The 27,653-nt window shown below is 31.1% G+C and overlaps 2 protein-coding genes across 2 annotated transcripts in view; both read left to right on the top strand.

Moving 5' to 3' along the window:
* The first annotated feature begins 767 nt into the window (after positions 1 to 767).
* The window catches only part of LOC111639439 (nose resistant to fluoxetine protein 6-like), a 97,242-nt gene continuing 70,356 nt past the window's right edge, over positions 768 to 27,653 (top strand). The window contains exons 1-3 of the mRNA XM_023385331.1: positions 768 to 820; positions 923 to 1,046; positions 1,711 to 1,798. Coding sequence (XP_023241099.1) covers positions 974 to 1,046; positions 1,711 to 1,798 — 161 coding nt within the window. The 5' untranslated portion in view covers positions 768 to 820; positions 923 to 973. The remainder of the gene's footprint in view (positions 821 to 922; positions 1,047 to 1,710; positions 1,799 to 27,653) is intronic.
* On the top strand, positions 19,550 to 26,542 carry LOC111639441 (nose resistant to fluoxetine protein 6-like). Its single transcript, XM_023385333.1, has 3 exons — positions 19,550 to 19,704; positions 20,329 to 20,471; positions 25,956 to 26,542. The coding sequence occupies exons 1-3, from the start codon at positions 19,557 to 19,559 to the stop codon at positions 26,145 to 26,147; spliced, it is 483 nt and encodes a 160-aa protein (XP_023241101.1). The 5' UTR covers positions 19,550 to 19,556; the 3' UTR covers positions 26,148 to 26,542.

Here is a 27,653-nt window from a genome sequence, read left to right as displayed (position 1 = left end):
TACATTGATAAAGGATTTTCTCCATTTTTCGTATCTTTGTACTGCTGAAGATCTTATAATATTTTTATGCCTATTGTACTGTGCATTCACTCTTTGTCTGTTACTGTACAAGGTCTGTACACCATTTTCGCCTTGGCGTCCGTCTCCATGCTTAGTTCCATTTGTTTTGTTCAGGCCTCCATCAATGTACTTTCATTGTGTGTCTATGTTGCACTAGCGTTGTGCAGGAACCGTTTCCTCTCATACTGTACATATGCGAGCTTTTTTTGTTATGACTAACCTTCACGCAACCTGCAATGTCTTCAGTTTAGTGATTTACCACATGACTCAAGACGTCATGATTTTATATTTATGTGTACTGTATTTTGTTTTCTTTTCTTTTACGCTCACTGTCGGTTTTCCTTCTCAGCATGTCACTTCTATGTACTGTACATCCTATATATATTCATCCCGACTGTGCCTAGCAGTGTCGGGCTTAATAAAGTTTATTTTGTCTGTCTGTCTGTCTGTGATGTATTCTTATATATCAGCGCTGTCCAACTTATCATAGCCCGCGGGCCATATTTTCTTCACCAAACATTTCGGGGGCCAAGAAGGTTGGTGATGGNGAATAACACTATGGATATCGGGAGATTATGATCAGTGTTTGGACATAAAAATTCCTCAAAATAAGAACGAAATTACCGATAAAGTAAAAGAACAGGTTCGAGGAAAATACTGTGCCCTGACAATTGGAATGCAAGAATCACTGAAACGTATTGCAAAGTCGATCTATAAGTTGGAAAATAATTCATTGATTAAACTTGCCAAAGAGTTTATTGTAAGTATTAAACTTTAAAGAAAAATTTTGCGATAAATTAATACAGTTTAGTGTAATTTCTCAGTTAAATTTATTTATACAAGGAATTAATGAATTTTTTAGAAACCAATAAAGTTTAAAGATACATTGAAAACAGCTTTAGTCGATACAAAGATGGAAATACGTTTGGATGTTTGCATTCCGAGTACATGTAGTAATAAAGACTTACAACACGTTGGGAATTGGAGTAAGTCGTTTGATATTTTGTAATTATATGAATCACTCTTGTAAATCCGAACATGACTTAATCAATTGTCTGTTCGAACTGAAACAATTCTGTCTATTATATTCAGCCAAAACAACACAAAATCATTCTACAAAAGCATAATAACTTTGTAAAATTATTACATACTTACCGGTATATATAGTATGTATAAATAACGTCGATAAAATATGTAATTTATTATATAAATTTTTTAAAATTACCACTCACTAATCCGTAAACTCTTTACGATAAGTAGTTCGGATTAGCAAGATCTAGATCGTTTTTATGCTATTTTTATAAGGAAATAGTAACTGTAATGCATGGAGTGCCCATCAATGGCAGATTCTGTTAATAATTTGTAAAAAATGTTCCACATGTGTTTAAAGGAAAAAAGTTCCAAATGAAATTCCTCCCACTGCAGGAATGAACCACATTAGAAGATCGAGTTTCTTTACTTAACATACTTTTCCCTCTCTTTGTTAATTTTGACTTCACAATATTTCAAACTATATCCTTCAGACATTTGAATGTAATTTTATCTGATAAATTGCATGTAAGATAAGCGATAAATTAAACCGTTATTTTGAAAAAATTATTTATGTAATTGTTTAAATGTTTGATTACGTTCTTTATTTTATTTTTTTAGTATTCGGGACAGCGGTAGACTTTAATGTCGGATATTGCAAAATCAAAGATGAACGTATTAAATACAGGAACGGACAATTGATATCGTTGTAAGTATATTTTTATTAAACTGATTGAATGAAATTAAGAACCTCTGAAGTATGAAACTAACTTTAAATTGCCGAAAAATTTGGCAAATTGACGATGCGATATATAATATGAATAAATCGTAAACTTTTCGTAAAACACGATAATAATTTGTCTAAAAACATTTTAACTAATAATGTTACGAAAAATATAAGTTTAACAAAGAAAATAGCCAACCGAATCTATTTTATTCTGAAATTAATTTTTTATTTCAATGCGCATCGTTTGTCTTGATTTCTGTGTTTTAAATATTCTGTTTTAAATAATCGAGTGCTTCTGCTTTTTCTTTTCTTCTTTTTTACTACAACCCAATATTTCATTTTAGGTTGACCTCTAACTTTTTGTTTTTCTATCATTCAGTCAAACAATACTTTTATTCGACCTGAATATTTTTATAGATGTCCTATCGTGTTGGTTTTTCGTTTATCTATAGTGTTAAGAATGAATTTGGTTTGTCTTGCTAATCCTGATGATTGAAAAATTATTTACTTTAAAATTCCTTCCACATTCTCTTCCAGCACATTGTAAATGCGTGCAGTTTTGTCTTATTTTCTTTTCTCTTTTAAGGAAAAATTTTATCTAATCTTTACCTTGAATGGTTCAAAAACAGATTTTCCGAATCAAACAAGGTCAGTTCGGAAAAATTTAATAGGATTTTTTTCACTTTCTATAACGCCTTTTTTCACTGTGTAATTATCGACGTCACACATCTTTTAAACCTTCTGTGAGAAGTTGGTCAATACTGTTTAATTGTCTATCCTTTAGTGTTATTTTAGCACGTCTTTCGATTTCCTTTTAAACAAATCATTATTTTTCAGCTGCGTTGGGCTTTACTGCACCACTAAGATTTTTCAAAGACTTTTGTAGCTATTTTTGTTTTCTGTTTGCAACCGGCTATGCAAATGTACTGTTTTTACGATTTGACTTTTATAACATTATTGTTGGGTAATGTATATTCTTTTATAGATTTTATATGAATGCCGAATAAATTAGATGATAATTCTCAGTGTGTTCTTTCAAGTGTATCTGCTTTCACTCGACTTGAAACTACATGGTACGATACCGTAAAATATATTTACAAGACCTCACGAAACATCTGTCGCATTAAACTTTATACATAACACAATTAAAAAAATTACAGTAATTTCTGTAAGAGCAGTATACTAATATATTCGTTAGTAGGAGAAATTGTTTCGTTAAATTATACGATTCTACTTCTTTATTCTGCATAAGGTGTTGTATTTCCTGGGAAGTCGAAGATTAAAGATAAAATCTCTTCAATGGTATATTTGAAAGTTTTCTCGTTGGTGTAAAATTGTTCTAATATTGCGATAATAGATTTTCTAGTATTATTTAATGTTAATACATTTCTGGCTGTCGTNCTTGGGAATTTTTTTGTTCAATAATAAATGTGAATTCTTCTTCCTGGAAAAAATAAGACCTAGCGCATTTTTCAGAGCAAAAATTAATATAAGACACTGTCTTATTTTCGGGTAAACACGGTAGTAAAATAATTTTAATAAAGTATTAATAATAATAATTCAGTAACATAAATTTAAAATGTACTCGCGGGCCGTAAAAATTATTTTGCGGGCCGTATATGGCCCGCGGGCCGCCAGTTGGACAGCGCTGTTATATATAGATCAACAATGTGATCTTTGTATATATAACTGTCCATCAGCCAAAATGGCACTTTGTACTGTATATTTGTGTCACGATTATTTTTAATCATTGCGATGCGGGTCAATTATGAAATCCTACCTTTCCTCATCCTTCTAAGAATTCAACTTTCATTCTTTACTCCATCCCTCTCCTCTTCTACTACACACCCTTCTCTTTTTCCTTTTTTATTTTCTTATATGGGCTACGTCTCACTACAGTCTCCTACGACCTATAAACTCAACTAAAGTCCGGACTTCACAAGTGAAAAGTCTTCGTTAAGCAAGTATTTAAGACATTTATAAATAACATAATATAGCTCTTAAGTGATTATGTACACAGAAATGATATTTATATTCTTACATTCAAATAGATATACAGTAAATACAATAATAGTTACTTAATTTATTGATTGTTAAATGATATAAATTATATTCAAGTAAATTGATGTAAAATGTTAATTGCCTTAATTTAGAATTGTTCTCGGAATATTTATTGCATGGGTAGGATTGGCAACGTTAACAGAGATATTAATGAGACTTCATATTATTCCTTTCAAGGCGAGTAAAGGTAAGTCTTTAAGATTATCAAAACATACTTCTAACCTAATTAATGATGAGAATTTATCTATTATTATTCTAACGTTAAGAAAAATAATCTTGAATGCCATTATTTTTGAATACTTCAAAACACAATTTTAAAATAAATATATCTTTTATCAGTTAACTTCACCTAAATAATAATTTATTAATGTTTGTAATTTTTAGGTAAAGTTTTTGAGTATATTCTTGGAGCTTCTCCTTATAAATCTCTATATAAATTATATTCGACGAATCTTGACGAAAGTACGAAGTCGATGTGCGGTGTAAAATTTCTTCTAGTAAATACTGTGGTGTTGGGGCATGTATTCGTGATAGCATTGTTTTTCCCCACAATAGGAGGTATTCTTTCTTATACTGTAAGATATAATATTTAATATTTATAAAACTTTTTGCCACAATGTATGCAGAAGAAATACCACAATAACACAATTTTAATTGCTCTATTGTTCAATTCGTACATTATCATAGTTAACATGAAAAATGTAATTATATTATCACTTTCAACTACATTTTTATGAGGTAGTGTATCGTATTATGAAATGAGATTTATAATACGATACATTTTTCCTGTTAACTATGATAATGTACGAATTTCTAGTTTAATCATATTTTTTATTGTGTTACGAACATGAGATTATAAATATTTATAGATTTTCGAGAAAGAGTTACAGTGGTACCTCAGAATACGAAATTAATCCGTTCCGACACTGAGATCGTATGATGAAAATGTCATAAGGTGAATCATTTTTCCCCATACGATTACATGTAAAACCAAATAATTTGTTCTAACACGAAAAACACACTCAAATTAAAGCTAAGTAGTACATTAAAAAAAAGATAACTATAGTAAGGAAAACACTGAAAAATGCGTTTTGTAGTTGTAAATGTATAAATAACCATAATAGAATAATAATTGATTAAAAAAATGTAGTTTTATTTGCACTTTACCTTTGAGGATAGACGACGGTGGAGGTGTAAACTGGTGGCGGAAGAGAGGGAGAAGGGAAATGATACTAAATAACATAACATAATGTAACAACAACTTAAAAATAACTTAGAAAAGATTTTTAAAAAATTAGTGTTGTTTTATTTATTATTTTTTTTAAATTTTTATCCACTGCTTGTTGCTTTCTTTCCTTCACTTCTACCAGCACTTTCACTAGATAGAGGTCGCTTGGTAAAATATCTATCCAAAGAGGTTTGGCTTTGCCTACTTTTTAAAATGTTTCTAAAATGACTTAGGCAAATGTCATTACTCCGATCAGCAATATGGCCAGTGTGAACCTTTTCGGGATGTTTCTTTTCAATAAAATCAGTCACTTTCTGATAATACCTGAAGATTTTCTTTATCGAGCGAGATCCTTCCAAGACGAAGCAAACACGCCGACTGAGACCAACGAACAGAAGTGAATAAAAAATGGCGCCGCGAACCAACGTAACATGAGTTAACGTATGGTGAGTTTTTGTTCGTATCGTGGGGCAAAAAATATGTTCGAATTTCATGTCGTATCCTGAAAAATTCGTATGCTGGGACGTTCCTGTCCTGAGGTACCACTATATTTCTATCAAATTGCAAAATCTGCACGGATGAAGCCGCGAGTACAGCTAGTTAATACATATTATATTCCAATTAATAAAACTCATATTTTATATAAAAGATTTTTTATATTTATCTAGTATTAAAAGAATAACAATAATTATATTTTAAAGATAAATATTCCAATATCTTCAAGCATGTGTATCTTCTTTTATTCGAAATTATTCTCCAAGCCGTCACTATGATAGAATCATTTTTTTTCTACAGGTAAGATCATTAAAATTTAAATGTTACATATATACAATTTTCGAAGAATATTTACATTTACTATCATTATAATAATAGTAACATTTATACATTGTGGAAAAAAACTTTTCATTTTAAAACTAATACTAAATAATATTTTTTGTCTAGCGGATTTATGGTAATGTATCTGAGACAAAAAACTGGACGAAACTCTGCGAAATACTATATTATGTTTTTAGTCAAGCGAGTTATCAGGTAAAATATTTAACTCTTCCTGTCACTGCTTCCAGTATTATATTTTGTTCGTGTTGCAGATATACACTTCCGATATTCTTCGTTTTGGGCTTCGCAATTCTTCTGCCTCTTCTTGGAGAAGGTCCTCATTGGGATATTATTATTAGTCAGGGAAAACACTTAGAAAGCGAATGGTGGAAATATATCAGCCATATTCATATTTACCAAAACGAAGGATCGATGGTAAATGCACAAAGTTAAAATTTAGTTTTTAAGTTTTAGATATTATAAATGATTAGCTGATAATTTGCATTCACTCGAGCTGTTTTGAACAAACCATTGTATTAGATATATACTATTTATCGTTAAGCCACAAATGTCTTTAATTTATAACATCTTAGGAAATTTGAAAGGTCTGTGAACTTTTCTTCACTTTAAACTGTTGTATAACTATGTATTGTTTAGGATGTTTGCCACTTGACTATCCTAATGTCAATAGTTTGTTAAAAGAAACGGAACTTGCTATAAATTTTGCAACTTTTATTGGTGGGAATATTCAGTAGACCTGGAAATGTGGTTTTCTGGTGATACGAAAAATGTCTAAAATTCCATTTCAATTCGGTTCGTTTAAAATTAACTATTTTATTTAATTTTTAAAAGTTTCTTTATAAATAAAAACATCTCTCTCAAAATCATACTAATAAATATATATTATTATTATTTTTCTATAGTCAAATGTAGTGCAGGTGAACACCAGGGTATCTCTAGTAGAGTTGCTGTTACTTCTGCAAATAATGTCTTAGTAATATCTTAGTTAAACACGATGTGTTTACATATCATCTGTTTACAATTTATCGGTTTATTAAAAATTATATTAAACCATGCAATATAATATAATATGCAAAAAAAACATCTGAAATCTATTTTCTCTCATTATTTTTTTTAGTAAACCTAAAAACGATTAAATAAGAAATTTTATTAGCAAAAAATTTAAATTTATAAACAGGCGACAGTAATAGAAATAAATTGCTTTAATAAATGTGGTTTATAGTATAAAGATAGGTTAACGTAAACTTTTGTTATACTGTATCTTCAAGTCTATAAATGCACTTTGGATATTATTAGTATTTGTGTGTACGATATATTTATAAGTAAATCGAATAAAATATTAGTAGTTTTATTAGTTTTTAATTCGTCTACTTTATAAAAATTTTTAGGAGTTTTTCAACGTATTATGGTTCCTCAGTGTGTTGCTGCAACTTTCCATCTTAATGTCACTGTTATTATATATTGTTGACAGGTAAAAATTTATTTCTTATTAATACGAAAAATGTATTTGTATTTTTGTAATATGATCTTCAGATATACAGTAGAGCGTCGATTATCCGAATCAATTAGGGACTGGGGTCGTTCGGAAGATCGGTGTTTCGGATAACCGATTATGTACGAAAAATATATTAATTTATCCCATCTTGACATTTTTCTCCGTTGCGTGTCGCTTCGCGTTAAATTTTCGTCGATGTTAAGCCTAACGAAGACTATTGTATCGTTAAAAATTAATTTTTTATTCTGTACGAACAAAATAAATATATTGAAAAATATAAAAACAATAAAAAATACTCCAGAAGTTAATTTAGTATCAATCAAAAACGTAAAATATTTAAGTAGCCCAAGACATAGCCAAAGATTACAGCGCCACATCACTAGAGAATATTTAAATTTGCCGACTGGAATTCTTTCGGATGATTGACTTTCGGATAATCGACGCTCTACTGTGATGCTAAATCGATTAGATAAGCTTAAGTAAAGTGTTTCAACTTTTTGGGAGTGTTTAATCGATATGGGGTGATTCCTATTGGTCCGTAACGAAAGGTCATATATGTCCGTGATAATAAGGTCGCGTTGGTATTTGAATCGCATTTGTACAGACTTACAAAAATGTATTTGTTTACTAAAATTTATAAAGTATAATAAGTCTTAATAATACGCAAGTCCTAGTTGACATTTTAAATTTAAATTGTATTTGTTTACTATTTACAAATACGAAAAACCGAAAATTATTTAAATAAAAGAATTAACAGCCGTAAAAACCGAAGCGGTGTCCAGGAACACCTACTTTAATTTTGACCTTATTACAGTCTATGGCGTGCCGTTATGGAAGCTGTGGAAGCGGCGTTTACCTTGTATTTTTTAAAATATAAATACATTTCTTGCGATTATTTCATATTTTAAAGTACTTTCAATTGCTTAAAATTAATATTTTATTATTACCGCTATATGCATTATGCATTATATATAAAAAAACAATAAGATTGCTATTGTATATTCGAGTGTTAATTCGCAATGGACGCGCCATATTGTCGAATACGGGACAGCTTCCATGGCGAAGATATTTTTCGCAGTGAAAGCTGTCCCGTATTCGAAGTGTACGAAAAACAAAAAAACGTTTTTCTGTTATTCGTACACTTTTACTTATGAAAAATCAACTGAAGTATGTGCGTCACACGTCTCCAAAAGCCATCCTTACTACTCACACATAACGATCCTCGACTATTCCAAAATATTTAAGATTAAGATTAACCCCTTCCATTGTTAACACTTCACCGCGTTGAGAATTTCGAAAAATTCCTTCTTAGTGTTCGTTCTCATGAGGCACCCTTCCTGTGTACCAAATTTCAACCTTCAACTCCTAACATTTTGGGCTCTGCGCTTCTTATTATTATTCGGAGTGACTATTTCAAGGGCAATTTTGGCAACTAAAAATATTATTGTCGACGATATCAAGTTTAATATTCAAAAGAAAATTTAGAACTTGCAAGAGCTCCTCCTCTTTTAAGTTTGGGAATTGTATAAAATATAAATCAAATCAACTTTTTATTAACAAATACACTAAGTACACTTTACACAGTTTTCACACTTTATTTTCGATTTATATTCAGTCACTGTATCGCTTCGACTACTCACGCTTCACTGTTTGATTTTATTCACTCACTGCACTACTTTGGAATTTTCACTTCTTATTCGGTTCTTCCCTTTGTCACTGATAAGAAACTGACGTTCGAACCACGACGGATCTTGCTTTATATATCCCACCAATGGGTAGTCCCATTCATACAAAAAAGGCTTCGAATGGTCCACATTCTTCCAGAACATTCCACAACATTTGAGTGTTCTGGAATGTTCCACAATGATCTGGGATGTTCCCGAACGTTCCAGAACATCTCGGAACACTCTGGAATGTTTTGGAATGTTCTCGAATACTTTCGAATATTGCGTACTGTTCTAGAAATTTCGAGAGGGCGAAATTTACAGCCTTTATATCTTCAACAACACATCCTTCCGGTAAAAACGGGAACCTTCTTCATGGACGGGGGATAGAGAGCTACCACACCATATAACTCCCTCGATCGTACCGGAACTCGTTTTTGAGTTTTAGCGGCACGCACATTGTATACTTACCTTTATAATATATATTGATGATTACAGTCCAGTAGCGTGCCGTTTATGGAAGCGGTGGAAGCGCCGCTTACTTTGTATTTTCTAAAATATAAATACATAAGCTGCGATTATTTTCATCTTTTAAAATACTTCCAATTGCTTAAAATTAATATTTTATTATAACCGAATTATGTATTTTATTACAAATTTCTAAACATGTGAAAAACAACAAGATCGCTATTGTATATTGGAATGTAAATTCGTGTATGCATATTTCCAATGCACGCACCCTATTGTCGAATACGGGACAGCTTTCAAGGCTAAAATATTTGAATGGTGTAAAGCAGCCAGATTATAGGCATTGGCCCATTCGCTTTACGGAGCACCAATCTCTGGAGAAACGTTTTAGCTGGTAGATGCTACATACAAAAGTATCGTATAACACTTTCAATGATTCTATCCCTTAGCCAATGGTAGGGAGCTATTTGAATGCCATATTCATATTTACCAAAACGAAGGATCGATGGTAAATGCACAAAGTTAAAATTTAGTTTTTAAGTTTTAGATATTATAAATGATTAGCTGATAATTTGCATTCACTCGAGCTGTTTTGAACAAACCATTGTATTAGATATATACTATTTATCGTTAAGCCACAANTTTGCGCTTCTTATTATTATTCGGAGTGACTATTTCAAGGGCAATTTTGGCAACTAAAAATAATATTGTCGACGATATCAAGTTTAATATTCAAAAGAAAATTTAGAACTTGCAAGAGCTCCTCCTCTTTTAAGTTTGGGAATTGTATAAAATATAAATCAAATCAACTTTTTATTAACAAATACACTAAGTACACTTTACACAGTTTTCACACTTTATTTTCGATTTATATTCAGTCACTGTATCGCTTCGACTACTCACGCTTCACTGTTTGATTTTATTCACTCACTGCACTACTTTGGAATTTTCACTTCTTATTCGGTTCTTCCCTTTGTCACTGATAAGAAACTGACGTTCGAACCACGACGGATCTTGCTTTATATATCCCACCAATGGGTAGTCCCATTCATACAAAAAAGGCTTCGAATGGTCCACATTCTTCCAGAACATTCCACAACATTTGAGTGTTCTGGAATGTTCCACAATGATCTGGGATGTTCCCGAACGTTCCAGAACATCTCGGAACACTCTGGAATGTTTTGGAATGTTCTCGAATACTTTCGAATATTGCGTACTGTTCTAGAAATTTCGAGAGGGCGAAATTTACAGCCTTTATATCTTCAACAACACATCCTTCCGGTAAAAACGGGAACCTTCTTCATGGACGGGGGATAGAGAGCTACCACACCATATAACTCCCTCGATCGTACCGGAACTCGTTTTTGAGTTTTAGCGGCACGCACATTGTATACTTACCTTTATAATATATATTGATGATTACAGTCCAGTAGCGTGCCGTTTATGGAAGCGGTGGAAGCGCCGCTTACTTTGTATTTTCTAAAATATAAATACATAAGCTGCGATTATTTTCATCTTTTAAAATACTTCCAATTGCTTAAAATTAATATTTTATTATAACCGAATTATGTATTTTATTACAAATTTCTAAACATGTGAAAAACAACAAGATCGCTATTGTATATTGGAATGTAAATTCGTGTATGCATATTTCCAATGCACGCACCCTATTGTCGAATACGGGACAGCTTTCAAGGCTAAAATATTTGAATGGTGTAAAGCAGCCAGATTATAGGCATTGGCCCATTCGCTTTACGGAGCACCAATCTCTGGAGAAACGTTTTAGCTGGTAGATGCTACATACAAAAATATCGTATAACACTTTCAATGATTCTATCCCTTAGCCAATGGTAGGGAGCTATTTGAATAAATGTATTGTTTTAAGATTTCAAAAGTAAAAAATATTCAATGTGATATTTATGTACGTTTATTTACAAAGCTATATTTAATTTTAATTTTTTTAATTACAGTGTAATCATATTAGCAAATTTTCAGACAAAATTTATTAAATTTGTATCACGTTTTAAATTTTAAATAATATGAAAAACAATTTTCCGTAAACTTTATGGAGAATTTTTCGAATTATTTTAACTGCGTCATGAATTGCAGTATTTATATTCGTGTCCAGATTATATTGGCGAGTCACTCTTAGGGCTGTTTTACACTATAACCGACTAAACCGACTGGCCCGACTCCGAGTCGTGTTGCCATGGCAACAGCAGTCTGCGACTGACTAGTAGTTCCAGTCGGACAGATTTGAAAAGTTAAATATTTGTAGTCGGGTCGGAGCCGTCGGTGAGGTACAGCCAATGACAGCTTCGAAGCTGTAACCAATCGGAGTTTAGATTTATCCAATCTACGTGGAAGTTAAAATACGGCGGAAAGTATAGATTTCTTGGAAACTTTGATAATCGAAGCCAGAAGATATCCGTGGCTTTATGATATTCGGCGAGCCAATTATAGATACGACATAAAAAAAAATAATTCTTGGACAGAGATTTTCATGAAACTAAACGTTGAAGGTACGTGATCGACTAATGTAATAATCTAATAATGACGATCTAGGTGCACGATCGCTTTCCATGACGGTCATGTTTTCTGTTTAATTTAAAAAACTTACCATCATTGGNCATAAAAAAAAATAATTCTTGGACAGAGATTTTCATGAAACTAAACGTTGAAGGTACGTGATCGACTAATGTAATAATCTAATAATGACGATCTAGGTGCACGATCGCTTTCCATGACGGTCATGTTTTCTGTTTAATTTAAAAAACTTACCATCATTGGCTAGTGTATTGTTCTGATTGGTCCTTATGAGTTGGCCACCGACATATAATCGTACTTAGTGAGATTGCTTTAGTCGGTCCGATTATAAAATAGGTCGGGTCGGTCCAGTCGATCATAGTGTGAAACAGCCCTTAGACATAAAAAAAATATTATAATTAATGACGGCGTGTACAAAAATGTACTAAAAGAATTATATGATTTAATAGAAAAGTTGCGACCGACGGTTTCAACGCGAAAACACGTACGTCGGACGTTCAGCGCCGCCTTCCTGTAAGCCTAGAAGTTTGACAATGGCGTTTGAAACGTCAATGTAATCATGCTCGATGTTCCGAAAAAAACACTATTAATAATCACTGCTAGAGCAGCAATACATTTTAAGGCCAATATTATTTGTGCTATTGCCATTTCGTTATCTAATCTAAGTATCTCTTAAGCCTGGACTAGGTCAAATTTGGAAAACGCGTAGCCTTGCAGATGAAGTTTAAACTAAGGCTTATAATCCGCATGGGATAATAAACTAATCGCACGTCTTTATTCGAAATATTTTTGTAATCTTCAGAGATTCTAACTGTTTTTTTTTTTTTTTTGTTTAAAAATTTTATTTTTTTTTTTTTTTTTTTTTTTTTGTTTAAAATTGGCACGATAGGAAGTTCCACACCGGATCAGCTATGTGAATCAGGAAAATTTTTGAGGGTTTATCTCTATAACTCGTCAGCAAGCTTCTGGCGAATACCCAAACCAGCATGCTTTGGTACAAATGATGCGGGTGAAAAATTGCAATATTGGTTTCCGTTAAGTCTACCTAACTCTGCTTTTTACACACGTATGGAATTTATTACAAAATTAAATGCATAGAAATGATTTCGGCAACTGTCTTTACGGACACTTACGTCGACATTCCTTTTTCGACGAAGTACGAAATTATTTCAGAATAATGTCAAAATTATTGACACGATAGATTTCAGAGAGTGTAATCCCAAAGCCGCTTACATTTTTGGGTTTTCGGTTCTTAATTCGTGTAATTTTAGGTTTTGGTAATACTCGAAAAGTGAAATTTATCCAATTCGACTTGCAAAATTCGAAAGCTTCCAAACACAGCACGAAACTGTCGGTAATAAACCGCAGATAAATTAGGCTCGGCCATTAAACACATTATTCACCTTCTTAAGTTTTTAAATGAAACCAATGAAACCAAAGTAGATTTAGTTTTATTAAAAACTTTAAAAATTTGTCAAGTCATACATACTTTACTTCTTCAGTATTTATACAAATTTTAAATACAGTCGAGTCCGCATAAGTCGACACTCCAAGGGGAAGTAAAAATGTGTCAAGTTATCCGATATGACGACTAAAACGAACCAGTCAGTGGTTCGTTTTAGTCTTACGAATACAGTCTTTAAGCTCTAGTCTAGATTTGCCTTGCCTGGTTTCGGGCCATGCGATAATAGCAATTTTTTTGCGAAAGGTCGCTACTTGCTTTGCAGTTGGGCTGGGGGACTTGTCGCCCATCCGTAAGAAGTGCCGTATAGGAGTAGTCGTACCGGATGCTTGATCGGTTTTACCGGTTGAGGCATTCAATAATCTTTATCCGACTTTAACAGTATTTCACCATCCATCAGTGGCACTGAAGTTGATTTCTACTCCAAGTTCCTCAACGATTTCCATCGCTTTTTGCTTCGGCACCCATGCAGGAAGATTCGATGAATGAATTTGCGTCAGCCAACGTACCAGAGCATCTTCCACATTTTTTCACGGCGACCTTCTCTGGCGTTATCGAGACAGTCGTGTCGAAGGCCCAAGAAAACATTTCTTAATTTTTTTCTTTTTCTTCAGAATTCTCGCCAATGTTGTTTTTGAAATGTTTTCTTGTTTCGAAAATTCGGCTTGAGAACATTTATTACATTCAAATTCACATATTAGTTCGTATATTTCTAACAGAAACATAAAACACGTGCTACAGATAACGCGTGAATGAAAAGTGAAAAAATGCAAAATCGTATTTTGCTGTGATGTTGAAATAGATTGCACATTTTTTGTTTATGTTATTATTTTTTATACAAAAATTTATTAAATAATAAGGAATTATTATTATGTATATGTTACAGTCAAAACCCGTTTTGTCTAGTTAAAACTAGAATTTACTGCTAGTGAAAAATGAATTTGAGTTAAAACTAGTTTTAGCTAGACAAAACGGGTTTTAACAAAGACATTCAGTATAAACTAGTTTCAACTAGTTAAAACGCGTTCTAACTAAAACGGGTTTTGACTGTAACATATATTGACAAATAAGTCGATTCCCCTTTAAAAAAATGAGTTTACACCACACAGCTTACAGAGTCATTTTTTTCAGGAAGGGAGTCGACTTATCAGATGTCTAAACGAGTGTGGCAAAGAAAATGTATGTCGATTTATTCAGTGGTGACGAGTTAAACGATGTCGAGTAAAGCGCAGTTTTTTAACATTAATTCGTATGAAAGTCAGCAGGGACCATACAAAACTTACGACTTAACCGGCGGTGTCTGGTTATACCTATGACGCCATATGCGGACTCGACTGTATTATTATTTAACGAATGCTTGATATTTCGAATCCTTTTGCTATGTATTGAATATTATTTTTCAGATGGCCCAGATTTGGAAGACTCGCCATAATTGCATCAATGTTAACAGGGATTATCATGTATATAGTTGATGTAGCTTCGAACAGATATTACGTGATGTTTGGAATACCTGCGGCTGCTGAGTAAAAACTTTTAATTTCTTTATGTTTTGATAATGGATGGTTGTTACTAAAAGAAACTAATTTATATTTTCGTTTATTATTGTAGGGAAACCTATAAATATTTTGCTTATAATTATCGTAAACCATATTATTCCCATCTCGGTGCTTATTGTTTTGGTGCTTTAATTGGAGATATATTAAGAAAGAAGCAACAGGTCACATTTGGAAAAGTATACTAATTTTATTTATATCTTATGTTTATTATTATTATATACATACATATAAATATATATAAAAATCAAAAGCTATTGCAAACAGTTATATATCATAACCTATCCCAAATGCTTAGCTAATACAATATTAAATATTAAAAAAAAAAAAAAAAATGCTGTAAATACAAGTAGTTAGTTACATATAATAATTATTAGATATTTAGAAACACAAAACTGAATCTATCAAGAAAGAATTAATTAATTAAATATATCAAAATTCTAAATTTCATTTTCAAAAACTTAAANTATATATGACAAAAGGTTTGTTCAAATAGAAGTTCCTGACGCATGCGTATGTCATTTTGCAATGCGAAGAATAATGTGCAGTGCATGCTGGTTCTAAATCAGTTACAGTTAGCGACTAAGGAGACTTGGATAGGAGTAACGCGAGTGACCTAGCTCTATTGGATATTGGAGGTGTGCATATATATATATATATATATACGAATTACTATTTTTTTTACATGGGCATAATTCCGGCTGTTATTTTAGTCATATTTTAAATGTTTCTAATGTATTTAATTTAAAGAATGTAATATTCAAAGGATGCTTGTTATTTTGAATATTTTAGTTTACTAATGGTTGGCCCTCGTACATCGCATTTTCTCTTTAACAAGATTTTTGCTTGTCATCTTTCTTACTCCTTTCGAAATTAAAGTTCTGAATTGAAATAACCTGACATCAGGTATATATTTATCGATTTTTCCCTAAAATTTATCGTTTAAGACTGAAATGATGAGTGAGGGCAACCTAGATTCATTTTACCTTAGTTTATCATCTGCAGTCTTAGTAATTTGATAAAACTCTGAATTAAGTTTGCGTTTATCAGCAGTAGAATGAAGGAAGGAACTTTGAACATTAAAGTAATTTCGATGAGCCCATATCTAAAAACTTGGCAGCTCATATAACATGTCTTCTTTCTTGCTTATTTTTTGCTCTTTTGCGGGATGGTTGAGTCATCGGTTTTGTGGTGATCTGTATTTAGAGTCACTTTTAACACTCGAAAAACTTCAAACTCTTTTCGCTTTGTGGGCACTAACAGAGCATATTTTTAGCATGACTGTTATAGATTCCACCAGAACCACAATGGGGCGGCCGGGAGGTGATAGTCAGGGACCGACATATCCGAACTGACCACCGGGTTGGAATCCGGACAGAGGGACCGAATTCCAACTCGGGTACCTCAGAGCAGTAGGCTGCCAGCTCGACCACTTGGCCATTTGGCTGTCAAACTTGAAAATAGTTAGAACATAATAAAAGAATTGTTAGACTGGTGTACAAATATTTTATGTTTGGTAAACTTTTACTAGAAGAAAAGTATATAATTTATTATAAAGTAAGATGCAAACTTATTTGTATAATTCTGTAATTAAGATTTTGACTATTTGAAGTAATTATTTTCACTGAAACGAGTTCAAAGCCTAAATTTTGTTAATAAAAATTACAGCTCTGTTGCCGGCATTTTCAAATTATTATTCTGAGCAAAGAATTCTAATGATGTACGTCGCTTGTTTATTTTTGTCGTGACTTATTATGTTAAATTGTGATGGCTGTTAAATTAACACACCATACACTAATAAACCAAATTAGTTCCCTCTTGAGAATAACACAGTAAAAATCTACAAACGAGCTGCATATCTTTCTCGGCTAATATTAGATTCTATTTAAAAATGACTTATATATTATTAATCATTATAAATAAATATTTAATAACAGTGATAGATTTTATGGATTATTCTTTGTATTCAGTTAACTTTATTTATACATTTTTAGGAAAGTGTTATTAGATTTTTTAAACTGTAGATAAATAATCGTTCGTAAAAATAACGAACAAAATACAGCGATATCGCGGTACTCGAACTGTTCCCAACTCGTAAAATTCGGCATTGCAACAAAAATTCTAAAGAAAAAAATTGCTCGGTACTTTACTGAACAAGCTCAGAGAATGGCATTACTTTATAAAAAACACCATTGTTTAGCTATAATTTACATCAATGCGTAACACAATACTTTTTATTGTGACTGTCAGTTTAATATTGATTAAAAATAAAATATTCATTTCTTTAATTTAATAAACAGTAATAAAAAAATGGTATACTTTTATTAAATTTTGGAGCACAACCCTATATTTTGCACCTGTCCTTAGTTTCGTATATGACGGATTCGTGTATATGACGTCTTTTCCACGTAATAAATTCCAACACTTACACATTTTCCATAACGTATAGTAAAATCTTACGAATAGAATAAATCATTGTATAATAATTCATGGCATAGAGGAAAACAGATAAATTTGCATTCATTAAATATTTAATATTTAATAAAGTGCACGCTGCTAACGAGATACATTGCTGTTCACGGGAGTGATGTTAGTAAATATCAAAATTTTCATTCAAGACAGATTTCTTTATATTTTTAAACATTTATTTTTAATTCACAGAAAGTAATATCACAAAAAGTAAAATTAAACCTTTTACGTATTCCGTTTATTAATAATTTTCCATTTAAATTCATAGATTACAAATTTACTTTGTTGGACCGGATGCATCGTCCTAATGAAATTATCCGTTTTTGGAGCGCATAGTTTAAAGAAAAATATTTTGGCCAACGAAAATATAATCATCGCCTTTCAGTGCATTGCTCCATTTGCTTGGACCGTAGGATTAGCTTGGTTGACAGTGGCTTGTGTCACAGGTCACGGAGGTAAGGAAGTGGTCATTATCTATTGTTTACGGTCGATTTTTTTCATCTAAATATAGATATGAATAAATACATTTACGGCGTTTTTTCTATTTTATTTTGTGTCAAATTTACTATAACTGGTAAAAAGCTACTTTTTAATTTAATTAATTGAGTTTTTGAACTAAGTTTAAAGCTTTAGCTGAAATAAAATACAATTTCTTATCGCATGTCTACTATATTAGTATAAATAAATATGATGAACGAATTAATTAGAATTAAATAGATAAGTATTTCTTTTATACTTATCTATTATAAAATAAATTATAGGCCTATATCGCCTATCTACTATATTTAAGAAAATAAATACAGATTACCGATTTTTGTAGTTATTTAAATTAATAGCCTGAAATTGTACTTAGTTCAGTTTAATTTTCAAACTGTTCTGACTAAAATAACTCGATTTTCCTTATTTTCCGAAATAATCTGTATTCGTTTAAACGTTTTTATTTATTTGTCAGTTGGAAAAGATTAAATAATCACTTTACCCTAAACTGTGTTTTGTGTACATTTACTTTTTTTTTTTTTTTTATTAAAGTCCAATCGTCACGTTATAAAAATTTTTAATTTTGTTTGTTTATTTTCAGGAACCGTCAATCGTTTGTTATCTCTTCGTATTTTTGTGGTGTTAAACAGTCTGTATGTTTGGATATATCTACTTCACGGTCTAATTATCTATTACGTTGTTTGCAGTATGAGACAGGCTACAGGTGTTTTACAGTTTAATATGGTAAAGTTGAAAATTTTCATGTTACGGAATACACTATTTCATCTCACTTTTAATAATGTGCAAGTTGAACTATGCACTTCCATTTATGTGGTAATTTTACTAATTCTTAAGTCTAGGACATGTAAGCATAAAAATTTGTATAAGGGTAAAAAATAGGTATACAAGGCAAACAATATGAACAGTACTTGAAAGTTAAATTATTTGTGATTTCCATATTTATCCATAGAATTTTCGGCATATTGCATAATTTTTAAAGTAACTAAGGAAAGAAACAGATAAAAGAATTTTCTTATATTTTATTACATGTTTTTCGAAACTGTTTTTGCGACAGACTACAGTTAATTTTTCCAAATTGTGTGACGCTGTTCGTCAATAAAAAGTTCAGCATTCACGATCGGTGTGGTCTCCCTTACGAGAAGTCACAAACGATGAAAAAAATGTTGTGCACATGTTTGAATGGGCTTTTTATGTACTTTTACCAGTCTTCTGGTGGTGATGATTAGTTAGTTCACTTTCGGCCGCAACATTATTTTGTAGAAATGATAGCTTGTCTTTTCTTTGCTGTTTAAACGAGAAAAATTAACTTTGAACACTAACCAATGTGATTGCTGCATGCTTGATTGCATTAATTGTACTTAATGAATTTTTATATTCAGCTGTAATTGTGCGAGTTCCTGATTAAATTTCTGTAATGTTACTTAATCTGAAATTTTTTTNACCGGATGCATTGTCTTAATGACATTATCAATTTTTGGAGTGCATAGTTACAAGAAAAATATTATGGCCAACGAAAATATAATCATCGCCTTTCAGTGCATTGCTCCATTTGCTTGGACCGTAGGATTAGCTTGGTTGACAGTGGCTTGTGTCACAGGTCACGGAGGTAAGGAAGTGGTCATTATCTATTGTTTACGGTCGATTTTTTTCATCTAAATATAGATATGAATAAATACATTTACGGCGTTTTTTCTATTTTATTTTGTGTCAAATTTACTATAACTGGTAAAAAGCTACTTTTTAATTTAATTAATTGAGTTTTTGAACTAAGTTTAAAGCTTTAGCTGAAATAAAATACAATTTCTTATCGCATGTCTACTATATTAGTATAAATAAATATGATGAACGAATTAATTAGAATTAAATAGATAAGTATTTCTTTTATACTTATCTATTATAAAATAAATTATAGGCCTATATCGCCTATCTACTATATTTAAGAAAATAAATACAGATTACCGATTTTTGTAGTTATTTAAATTAATAGCCTGAAATTGTACTTAGTTCAGTTTAATTTTCAAACTGTTCTGACTAAAATAACTCGATTTTCCTTATTTTCCGAAATAATCTGTATTCGTTTAAACGTTTTTATTTATTTGTCAGTTGGAAAAGATTAAATAATCACTTTACCCTAAACTGTGTTTTGTGTACATTTACTTTTTTTTTTTTTTTTTATTAAAGTCCAATCGTCACGTTATAAAAATTTTTAATTTTGTTTGTTTATTTTCAGGAACCGTCAATCGTTTGTTATCTCTTCGTATTTTTGTGGTGTTAAACAGTCTGTATGTTTGGATATATCTACTTCACGGTCTAATTATCTATTACGTTGTTTGCAGTATGAGACAGGCTACAGGTGTTTTACAGTTTAATATGGTAAAGTTGAAAATTTTCATGTTACGGAATACACTATTTCATCTCACTTTTAATAATGTGCAAGTTGAACTATGCACTTCCATTTATGTGGTAATTTTACTAATTCTTAAGTCTAGGACATGTAAGCATAAAAATTTGTATAAGGGTAAAAAATAGGTATACAAGGCAAACAATATGAACAGTACTTGAAAGTTAAATTATTTGTGATTTCCATATTTATCCATAGAATTTTCGGCATATTGCATAATTTTTAAAGTAACTAAGGAAAGAAACAGATAAAAGAATTTTCTTATATTTTATTACATGTTTTTCGAAACTGTTTTTGCGACAGACTACAGTTAATTTTTCCAAATTGTGTGACGCTGTTCGTCAATAAAAAGTTCAGCATTCACGATCGGTGTGGTCTCCCTTACGAGAAGTCACAAACGATGAAAAAAATGTTGTGCACATGTTTGAATGGGCTTTTTATGTACTTTTACCAGTCTTCTGGTGGTGATGATTAGTTAGTTCACTTTCGGCCGCAACATTATTTTGTAGAAATGATAGCTTGTCTTTTCTTTGCTGTTTAAACGAGAAAAATTAACTTTGAACACTAACCAATGTGATTGCTGCATGCTTGATTGCATTAATTGTACTTAATGAATTTTTATATTCAGCTGTAATTGTGCGAGTTCCTGATTAAATTTCTGTAATGTTACTTAATCTGAAATTTTTTTTAATTTGCTGCAATTGTGCCAAAAACTGTGGAAAGACTGTTTTTAGTTTCATACAGAATATATGAAAAGTTTTCACCAGCAGCAGATTTTTGCTTTTCAGTTCAGTGTTTTTGTCCCCGGTGATCTCACCCCCATCCGTTGCTGTATCTGAATGAGCGTACAAGCAAGCCCCACCGACTTAAGTGCAATACCTCTTTCTACTAGACATTATGAACCATTATCATAAATATCAATATGTAGATTAGTAAATAGCAGTGATCTAATTATAATTCTAACTATATTAGTGAATTAGTGATACAAATTCACTAATATAGTTAAAAACCTATATTCACTTAAACTCTATATAAAAAACTTAAAACTTATATAACCCTTATATTAAAACCATATATAAATAAAACCTATATATTTAATAATTAGTGTAAGCATACCTATATCAAACCTAAACAAAACCATATATGTTTATACATATGTTAGGCGCAAAGACCGAAATCGCTCATTGAGCGAAAAAAACGGCCACAAAGCGATATTCGCGTCATGGCTTCTATGATATTTGACCACTACGCGTTGTGGTGATTAAGAAAAGTCATAACGCATTATGAACGTTAGCTGATGCAAACACGATACAGGATTATACGACTCACAGTGGCTTTTAACTTTAAAATATGGATTCTAGGCTCGAAAAATTTTTATTTACAATTTGTAATGTCTAACAACATTAGTTCTACAAGGTTTTCCTAGAAATTTAAATTTTCATACTTAAAAAACTTCATACTTAAAAAAATTTCAAACAAAGAAAATATATGGAGAAAAATACACACTTGTTTCTTTTGTTTTGCTAAAAAATGCTAAAGGTCTAATCACATATACTTGTAAGTGCTTGATATACTATACACGATAAAATAAAAATCAGCCGCTAAAGTTAAAAACCAATGTGGCACAGATTTATTATGGTTAGAAACCACCACACGTTCTGGATGTTAACTGATAAAGAGGTGATGATAAGAAAATAAAACTTTATTTTCATTGTGATTTATTTATCTTCAATCATCTTATATACGCGGGTAACGAAATTTTTCACCATATAGGCCTATAGAAATTTAACTTGGTTACTTTACAACATTTAATTCTTCATGCATTTTATGTTCTTTGAGCGACATTTGCATTTTTATCAATACAGTATAATTTAGAGACACATTATAAACCCTCGCTTTCTTCCAGATGTTAACATGGATGCTGAGCGAAGTGTTAATAAAGTTAAGGGTGCTTTCTCAATGTTAATAAATTTACTGTAGAAATTGTAAATTCATTACGAGCATAATGTCATGTTTAAAATAAACATGTTTTTAAACGTATATACATATAACTTATATGAAACCTTGTATAACTATACGTACATAATTATAACAATACCCTATGTATCCATATATATATATAAACCTCAGAATACCATACAATAAAGTATTGTAGAAGCCTCATAAAATTTATGTCAAACTTAACAAAGTTAATTAAACCTTGGGACCTTATCTCAAACTATGTACAATACATCAGTATATCATAAAACAATATAAATCTATGCCCCGTAAAATCATAAAATAAATATTAATAAAAACCTGTGTTATACACCATTCTTTTAAACTATCCTACGTATTAACACCCCCTTTAATACTTTGTATTACATGCCTGGTAATACCATAATTATGCACCATTATTGTTGTTTGGTATTGAGCCATATCACCTTCCTGCTCATCCTCATTGGGAAACAGAGTATAAGTACTTTGCTACTGAGGTTTAATTTAGTAATTACGTATTATTATATTTCATGTTTATCACATTACCAAGACCTAAATATACTTGAGGTTTTTTGTTAGAATTTTGAAATGCATACCCAATAGTTCTCGTATAATTTCGGTATACACATACCTTTGCCAACTCTCGACACTAAATACTTTTATCCTACTCTTATATATCTTTTTATAGTTAAGCTCGCAATCCTTTGGTACTGACACCTAGTATTATCCAAGCACACTTTATATACCCTTCTCCTCTTATACATTTGCTGTTTTTGGCTTTCCATCTTATCACAACACCACTTAGGAGCTATTTGTCTTCTTTCCTTTTTTAAGAATTGAACTTACTGTAGGATTCCGGATACTACACCGTATATGGGTGCAGTACTGGATAGCATTGTACTGTCCTCCACTACATCAAAAATTTTAAAGATAAATTTTGAACTAGCTTATTTCTAATTCCGCGCCAATTTTCACTATTAAAAATCAAAAGTAGATGTACACTTTGAAGAATCAAGTATGCTACCACCTCACACTCATACATAATCAGTTTATGCTCACTAGTAATTTGATTAATTAACAAATTTCCAATTGTTTATGACTACATCATGCATAGTTAGAGTCAAATCAATATAAGAGCAACCTCTACTAGATACAAAAGTTAAACCTGCCTCTGAAACATTTATGACCACCAAATTCCACTTAGCTTTGGTTTTTAAAACCTGACTGAAAAACCTCTTTTGTCGGTAGTCTGACACCAGTGAATAGCTTTAGCATTAGTATCCATTCTTATAATAATGCTCTTTCCATACATTTTCCACAGAAAACACGACAGTTTGCTCAACCGTTATAAATCTCAACACAAAGTGGAAAGTATGAACTAGTTACATACACAATATAATTGGATTGCTGTATGTTAGATTTTAATGCAAAAACGTCTCTGTAATCCGAAAAATTATGGTAGACTGCAATTTTCGGTTAGAATTATAATTTTATTCTCAAATTGAACATTTTTACATAAGCATTTCGGACTGGTATAATATAATCGAACCCCTCCTCAGTGCTGTTTTGAAAAACAATAAAAATTCATAAAATATAAAAACCAAAAGAATTTAAAAATGAAAACAAATATATTATCAGAAATATTATAACTATCACTTATTATTTTCAAGTACATAAATTAAAAGAAGAGAAAGAGAGTACACCTCTTCCTTACCCAGACTTATATCTAAATGTAGATTGTAAACCGGTATTAACATACATTGGAAGATATACATAATTTAAAGACAATATCTTTAAAAACGAACAATGAACTTACATTATATAAGAACAAATTTTCCTAAAAAACATGAGTAGTTATTGTATATGCTCAAAGAGTTGTATAAGTATTAAATGTTCATATAACAAGAATACAATAATGCTAAAAAATAAATAAAATACAAAAATATATAAAAAACGTTTTTGTCAATCGTTAGCATAGATTAATAAAGCTGTATTAAACTTACATTTTTTTTTGTACTCTTAAATTACATTTATAAATAAAGGTATACAGTGTCTATACATATCAATCTGTCTATAGAACTTATCGCCAACATCAAAATAGTTTTTACTATATGCAAATTGTATTAAATCTATTAAAGTTTTATGTATATTAAGTTCAACTAAACTGCTTTTTATCAACTCCAAATTTGTACTAATGTACATATTCTTTATATCTAAACTCATCAATCTATCAGTTATATCTTTGTTGAATTTTATAATCTATTAATAACGATATCAGTATTTTTTACACTTTACATAGAATTTTCTATATATTTTAACTGCTGTTTAATGTAATGTTCTGAATTATAAAAGATGGAACATTTGAAATTTACAATAGGTCTAAATTTTTCTTGTTCTTTGTGAGTTTTAAATCTTCTATTAAATTTTGGAATTCTATAATTTTTGAAATAAAGAATATAATTTTTTGTCTTTATTGCTAACGTTATTATTTAGATAACTTTTTTAATCAGTTTTGTTAATTGCTTTTTTATTTCCTCGTACGGGTTATTTTTTAATTGAATATAATTATCATTATTGATTTGTTTGATGGTTTTTTATTTGATTATTATTGTCTGTTATTACTAATTGTTTAACCTTGTCAGCTTTTATTATTGTAAGATTATTCCTTTTAAGAAAACCTGTGACATACATTATGCTAGTTTATATTTTCTAACTTTATGCTCATTGTTTATGAAAAAGTATTAAAAATCTATAACAACAATTCAATTTTTGTTGGTTCATGACACTTGTTGGTCCAGAACTTAAGCCTTATTAATTCCTGTGTAGATGTACAGAGTCTGATATGTCAGAAATATAAAAAATGATACATGGTCTGGTAATTGATAATAAACTGCTTAAAGCACAGGCTAAAAATGTGGGTGACATTAGAAAACAGCTGGAGAATAAGTGTCTAAAGTCGATATTTGTCTTATGTCAAGAATTGTCTAGTTTTTCTTAGCCATTTTAACATTACTTATTACATATTGCACTTCACCGAATATGGGAAGATTGTCTCTAGCCACTTTAAATAAGCTAGTTCTTCTTTTATACTTATTCTCATGTTTTCTAATGTCACCCACATTTTTAACCTGTGCTATAAGCAGTTTATTATCAATTACCAGGCCACGTATAATTTTTGTACCTCTGACTGATCATTATTACAGTACCCTAATCATCACTCAAGGCCATAGCTTTGAGTGATGATTAGAGTACTAAGCCCACCGCTACAACCAGGCAGATGTGCTTAATACTTATATTGGGGGACTCTAGCAATATAATTTTGAATAGTTCCAAAAGTTTTCGCACTTATCTCAATGTATGCTTTAATTGAGCGGAAAAACATTGCAATTTTTGTTGATCAATTAAAATACTTCTTTTGTGGTCTTTCGATTTCACTTTTGAGAGGTTTTTCATAACTGATTACATATATTTTTTTACAGTGGATGGTATATTCGTTTGTTATGTTCTTGTCACTGATCGCTGCTCTGTTCTTCTTTGTGTTTTTCGAATCCCCATTGAGCAGTCTTCTGTCCAACGTGCTAAGAAATAGAACATCGCAAGAAACAGTAACTTCAAATCAAAGCATTACGGAAATGAAGATAGGCAACAATTCAAAAATTTTTGTTGTGTGATAAACATTGCAAATTTTATTAACATTACATATGTTGATAATATAAGACTCTGTTAATTAGAAAACTTTAAGTATATTTAGTATGATTTATTATGATAATGTCATATGTCTCGCAAGTGGCATAAAGTTCATCTTCACCTTTATTGCTGTATTTGTATACTTATATGATTTCTTCTTGTAAATTTGCTTCATACTACTTACATATGTAGTAATCTTTTTATAATTTTTCTGCCACAACGAAGGAAAATCTTGTAAACGCGGGCATCACAAGTGTGAACTAAGTGCCGTTCAGTGATATGCCAAAAATGTTTACCGTAGAAATTTTTAACTGTAAACATATGTAATTTTTAAGCAAAATACATATTATTTAGAACCTCCTAACAAGATATATCAGAAGAATAGCCGAAAGTAGAAGACCGTATATCCGAAACGTATATTGGCCCAGAAGAAATTTTTGAATATAGAGTGATGTCAATATATAGTGTCTACCTACGCATTTAGCTGTGACGGAAAAAACCAATTGTTTATCATGTTAATATAGAAGATACAAATAAAGAAATAGTTATATTTGATATATAAAACAGTGATAATTGAGGTATTTATTCTATATAATATATACAGTTATTACGTGATGTGGCTATCGGGAAATTCTGAAAAGCAGTGTTTGTCTGCTACCATAAGATTTACCACTGCTGTAATAATGTAATCCTTATCAAGCTGCAGTAATTTTTCTACCATAAGTGTAAACGAAAGTGTGCATGCACAGGAAGGTGTGAGAAAGTTGATAAATGGATGCATTGGTAACACTGTAGTCTCATTTTGCCTGTTGCTCATTCTTTCTGGATTATAAACCTGAAAATATATATGTATATACTGTACGTTAAAGAATGTAATTCTCCATCGAAGCTAAGTATCACTTAAGTTTATCCATCGACCTTCTGATACTCTATAGGATAAGATATGAATAGTTAACAATTATAATCCCTAAACATGTGAATTTCCAAATGAAATGGCAATGTAATAATAGTGGGTGATTGGTTAACGAACAGTTCGGATAACGAACATTTTCGCGAAAGGTTTTTATGATCGGACAACGAACACATGTTCGGATAACGAACCTTTACTGAACAAACATAAAAAGAAGCGACGGAAAATTACGAATACAGATTGATTTCCTCTTGTCTTCAGGTAACAGTTCAAAACCTTTCGGATTGCGGGAGACATCAATATCGACGATCAATCCGGTATATTCTGATTGGATAGTTTTCCTCGGAACTTTGAGAGTCTTCCTCGCAATTCCCGTCTTTTATTTTTTTCACAGACACAATTTATTCCTAGTATTCGCGAGTCTGTCAGACGGGCAATCGTTAAGCTTCGCGTCGGTTTATATTTTCGAAAGTATAATAACAAAAGTAGAGATTGGGCAGAAGATGTCTGACGTTGCTGGGCAGTATGGCTCGAACAAGTCCACAGTAGGCCGCAGTTCAATCTTATCTAAGAAAGATAT

Source organism: Centruroides sculpturatus, unplaced genomic scaffold (genome assembly GCF_000671375.1).
Source record: "Centruroides sculpturatus isolate CEXI.00-Female unplaced genomic scaffold, Cexi_2.0 scaffold973, whole genome shotgun sequence".
NCBI classification, from domain to species: Eukaryota; Metazoa; Arthropoda; class Arachnida; order Scorpiones; family Buthidae; genus Centruroides; species Centruroides sculpturatus.
Note: the sequence above shows the minus strand (reverse complement) of the source record. Positions and strands in the feature narration are given on the sequence as shown.